At 35.1% G+C, this 5,120-nt stretch overlaps 1 protein-coding gene across 1 annotated transcript; it reads right to left on the reverse strand.

Annotated features, from left to right (window-relative positions):
• Positions 1-873: 873 nt before the first annotated feature.
• On the reverse strand, positions 874-3,220 carry LOC123895608 (pentatricopeptide repeat-containing protein At1g03540). Its single transcript, XM_045946061.1, has one exon. The coding sequence runs from the start codon at positions 3,022-3,024 to the stop codon at positions 1,162-1,164; it is 1,863 nt and encodes a 620-aa protein (XP_045802017.1). The 5' UTR covers positions 3,025-3,220; the 3' UTR covers positions 874-1,161.
• Between the last annotated feature and the right edge of the window lie 1,900 nt (positions 3,221-5,120).

Below are 5,120 nucleotides of genomic sequence, written 5' to 3' on the forward strand. Positions count from 1 at the left end.
TGTGGTTCACTTTTAGGGGAAAAAAAACTATATTTTCGAAATGAATAAAAAAGCAAATAAATTCAATTTTACTTGAACAAGGGTTTAGTATTTTTTTTGTTTACTTATACTCTTCTTATGCACATATCATACATATCTACAAGAGTTAAAGATATGTCGAAACAACAATATTTATAGTTTTTTCGACAGTAGATGGATAAATAAAGGTAAAATATTATTATATCTTGTTTTAAAACATTTTTTTTAAGAAATAATTTGTTCAACTTATTTACGTGTATATATTTTGATTCTCAATCTATATCTTTTATAAATATGTAGTGGTGTCCATGTCTTATATTTTTTACATTAACGGTGTCGTCGTGTCGCGGTGTCCGTGTCGAAGTATGTGCTTCATAGATTTCTCGACTTGTACGCAGTTTAAAATTTCATCATTGATAGAGGGTAAGATTAAAACCAACAAAATAGGATTAGAAAATAATTTATTCATTTACCCACACGAAATACAATTTAAAATCTAAAAATCTAAAATTAATCAAATGTAATATATACTCTCTCTTTTCATTTTTATTTGTCGTTTGAGAATCTTACGTACTATTCATATAATCTACTTTGATCGTAATTTTCTACTAATATATAAAAATAAATATTAGCATATTTGATGTTGATCAATTTGTCTCGACGGGTATTTTCAAAATATGAAATTTTCATAATTTTTTACAAAAGATAATTAAATATATTAGCGATCAAAGTTGTGCATCGACATATGTGCAGAAATTTAAACGACAAATAAAAAGGGATGGAGGGGTACTAAAAATCAATAATTCCTTTATAATATAGTATATTATAATTATATACCCTTATAAAATGGATAAATTTTTATATAATTAAAGAATTTTTTTTTAAACTAATAAAATTAAAATATTGTAACAACCCACACATAGGCTTATCAAAGAATTACTATAGCATAGAAATTAAGAAGGGCGTTTTGGTAATAGCATGCTCGTATTAAGTGCCAAGTCACTCACATTTTCAACACCTGAGCTCTCCATTACTCTCTCCCTACCTCACGCCATTCCCTCATCATCACGCCACATTGATTTTCTGTATATTTCCAACATGCAAATAGATTTCTAGATTCCTCATACTCTTTTTTTTTTGTCATCAAACAGCTTCCTGCATGCTAGAAATACTTTTTTCCGTACAAACGTTCACATGAGAACCATTCCGATTTTCACTATCAATCCAGCTCTTAGCAGTTAACTTCTTAACCCCTCTATCTACCATCAACTTCCTGATCTCCACGGCATCGTCCCACCGCCCAACTTCTTTGTAAATGTTACCAAGCAGAACATAACTCAAATGGAAGTCGGGCTCCAATTCAATCATCTTCTTTGCGATGCGTTCGGCAGTTATATAGTCGGAAGACTTAGTACAAGCTCCAAGAAGAGCTGCCCAAAGTGATTTATCGTATCTGCAATCTGCATTCTCCAACCAACACCCAGCCTCTTCTATAAAATCAGCACGTCCCAAAAGATCAATCATACAATTATAATGTTCAACGGAAGGCTTAATACCAAATTCCCCCATCAAAGCAAACAACCTTTTCCCTTCATCAATTAAACCTGCATGACTGCAAGCAAAGAGAACCGAAACAAAAGTGATGGAATCAGGCTTGATCCCTTCCTTAATCATATCCTCAAACATCGCCAATGCCTCGACCGCTCTACCATTCTGAGCAAACCCACTCATCATTGAGTTCCACGTGATCAAATTCTTAACCTCCATACTCGCAAACACCTTATGTGCAAAATCAACTATACCACATTTAGCATACAAATCAACCAATGCAGACTCAATTATAACATCTTTCCATCCACCTTTCCTCACATACTTACAATGAACCTCCTTCCCATGATTCACCATAGCCAACCCCGAACACGCACGAAGAACAATCCCAAAGGCATAAAAATCCATAACCCCTCTCTCCCTAACAAGATCAAGCACATTTTGATATTCCTTATTCTGACAATACACACCAAGCATTGCAGTCCAAGACACAAAATTGTTATTATCACTCAACCTATCAAACAAAATCCTAGAATGCCTAACAGACCCACATTTTCCATACATATCCAATAAACTACTCTCAACAACAACATTCCCCCCAAAACCTAAACTAACAACCTTAGCATGAACCTCCTTACCTTGCCTCAACAACCCTAAATTAGCACAAGCAGTCACCACCGTCCCAAAAGTGAAACCATCAGGAACCAATCCACGAACCCTATGCATAACATAAAACAAATCCAACGCCTCTTTAAACATATCATTCCGAGTAAAAGTGGATATAACCGCAGTCCAACAATACACATCATCTCTTTCAGGCAATTCATCGAACACCTTTCGTGCATCCTCGACCGCTCGATTCCAACCATACATGTCAATCAAAGCACAACAAACAACAATGTTCGAATCAAAACCACGGAATATAACCATGGAATGAAAACATCGGCCGATGTTTAACTCATTAAGCTGGGAACAAGCTTTAATAACAGAAGATAAAGTGAATGCATTAGGCTGAATTGGAAAAGCCAACATTTGTTTAAAAAGTGAGAGTGAATGGAGTGGTAGACAGGAGCGAGTGTAACCGGAAATGAGAGAAGTCCATGAAATAACATCTTTGTAAGAGAGTGAATCGAAGAGCTGACGGGCATGAGATAAATGGGGGCCGGGGTTTAATTTGAAGTAGAGAGTGAGGAGACTGTTACCGACGAAGCGGTCGGAGTGGAGACCAGATTTGATGATGTGGGCATGGAAGGAAGTGCCGTGGTGGAATGAGGAGGTTTTGACGCAGGTTTGAAGGAGAGAAGCGTAGATGACTGGTTTGAGAGAGATGGTTGTTGGTTGACAAGTGTTGAGGAGATGGATTGATTCAGAGAGAGCGCCATTTTTTAAGAGTTGAAGGATTTTGGAGTCGGTGGAGAGGAAACTGGGATGTAGCTTCTTCTTCATCATCAAACTCATAATTGTTCAAGCACAAAACAAGAGTTTTGTTATTTTATCTTTGGGGAGAAGAGTTTTTTTTTTTTGTTTTTTTTTATAAAAATAAACTTAGTGCATTTTATTGATAATAATAGTTTCAATATAAGGTTGACAATAATTAAAGATTTGGGGACTGACTATAAAACTAGATGCTTAGCTATTCGATTTGCTTGTCTCATAACATAACTGACCTTACAGTTCTGATTCAAGTTTATTAAGTTGCGGCACATGTCAATAATCTTGCCAAACTCTGTTTTATTCCTAGAATTTGTTCTGATAGCATGCACAACTTGTAGGCAGTCGGTTTCAATATGGACCATTGGCTTATGAGAGTTTTGAATCCAACGCATTGCTTCAAATAACCCCACTGCTTCAGCCTCTGCAACTTCTGGTTTACCAATGAATTTCTTTTTGAAAGCTTGTATGAATCTCACCTGTGCATCACGAATACACACCCCTACGCCGTAGAAATTCTGGTCGATATAGCAGGCTGTGTCAACATTGCATTTCAGTGCTCCAACAGGTGGTTTGGTCAACGAATGACTGGACCAGGTTTGTTGCTGCTACTGTTGTGTGTGTTCTGCTGTTGTACCTTTTTCCAATCACATAATGCATCTTTTGCTCTTTGAATCACCTCATAAATTGTTGGAAATTTTTCTTGCCAACACTTTTGATTTCTCCTCCGCCATATAGTCCACATTATCATAACCATGTGAGAAAAGTCATCATCATTCAATTCTTCCATCATCTGGAACAACATGGGAACGATGCCTATAGATAATAGAATTGCATTTGGTTGTATAATCATGAACCATAAGGATGATTCTTTCCACACTTCTTGTGATGCTAGGCACCCGAAAAAACAGTGTCATTCATTCTCCTCATAGCTTGCACAATGGGGACATTTGTTATCACATTGTACACTTTTTTGTGTTAGTCTGCTACGTAAATATCTCTCGGTACACGCCACAAAAATATTTTTACTTTGTTGGGAACTTGCAGCTACCAAAGTTTCTTCCCATTACCGCTCTCTTTGAAATGATTATTATCAACAATATTTTTCATTAGCTGATAGTAAGCAGATCGCACAGAGTATGTACTACTCTTACTAAATCTCCATATCGGCGCATCTTCCTGTTGAGTTAAGTTGAGTGGTATCTTGGCAATTTCATGTGCATCTCTGTTATTGAAAATTTGTTGGATAAGTTCATGATTCCATGTGCTTGAATTATTGGTTATGAGCTCAGCAACTTTCATTTCCTCTTTACCTTCCATCATCGTGGTAGTAACATATGGTTGGTTACTATCACGGAGCCACGGTTGTCTCCAGACATTTATGCTATCACCATTACCCAATCTCCATCTCAACCTTCTTCTGACAATTACGTAGGACGCGTGGATACTGCGCCAAACATATATAGCTTGGGTTATGACCCAATTTTGCCTCAAGAAATCCTTCATTTGGATAATATTTAGCTTTGAAGACTCTAGATAAAATACTATCATGGTTGGTTAATAAATGCCAACCTTTCTTTCCTAGCATCGTCAAATTAAAGCCGTAAAAATGACGAAAACTCATTATTTATTATTATTATTATTATTATTTTAAAGTTATATAACTAACTAACTAACTTACTAGTTTAAAGATTTTTGCATTCGCACGGGTTCATTGACTTTTATTCGATATTTAAGTTTTCGTTATATTAAGGTAGAAAATTTCTTTATAATTAAATATTTAAAAAATTGTTATATAATATTCTTAAAATATAAGAGAAATTATTGTGTTTTTTCTTGTAACGTATCTTTTACTAGTAAAAGGAATGTTGAGTTGCTCATAAGCAAGCATTGTGATGATGTGGCATGCTTTAGAGAGCTTCTCATATCTATTTAAAATTTGTCTCACAATTTATTTTGTGTGTCCATTCATCCTCCAAAGTAATTATCTATATGTTACAATAATAATGGCCCCCAATAATAATGAAAGAAAGAAAAGAAAAAAATGATCAAATTACAAAAGAACAATAAATAATTATATGCTCTTTCATATTTTACACTACCAAACATAAAATATAAATCAT

Source organism: Trifolium pratense, linkage group LG7 (assembly GCF_020283565.1).
Source record: "Trifolium pratense cultivar HEN17-A07 linkage group LG7, ARS_RC_1.1, whole genome shotgun sequence".
NCBI classification, from domain to species: Eukaryota; Viridiplantae; Streptophyta; class Magnoliopsida; order Fabales; family Fabaceae; genus Trifolium; species Trifolium pratense.

Excerpts from the sequence above, each read along its gene's own strand:
- LOC123895608 (XM_045946061.1), bottom strand. The coding sequence starts at position 3,024 with ATGAGTTTGATGATGAAGAAGAAGCTACATCCCAGTTTCCTCTCCACC.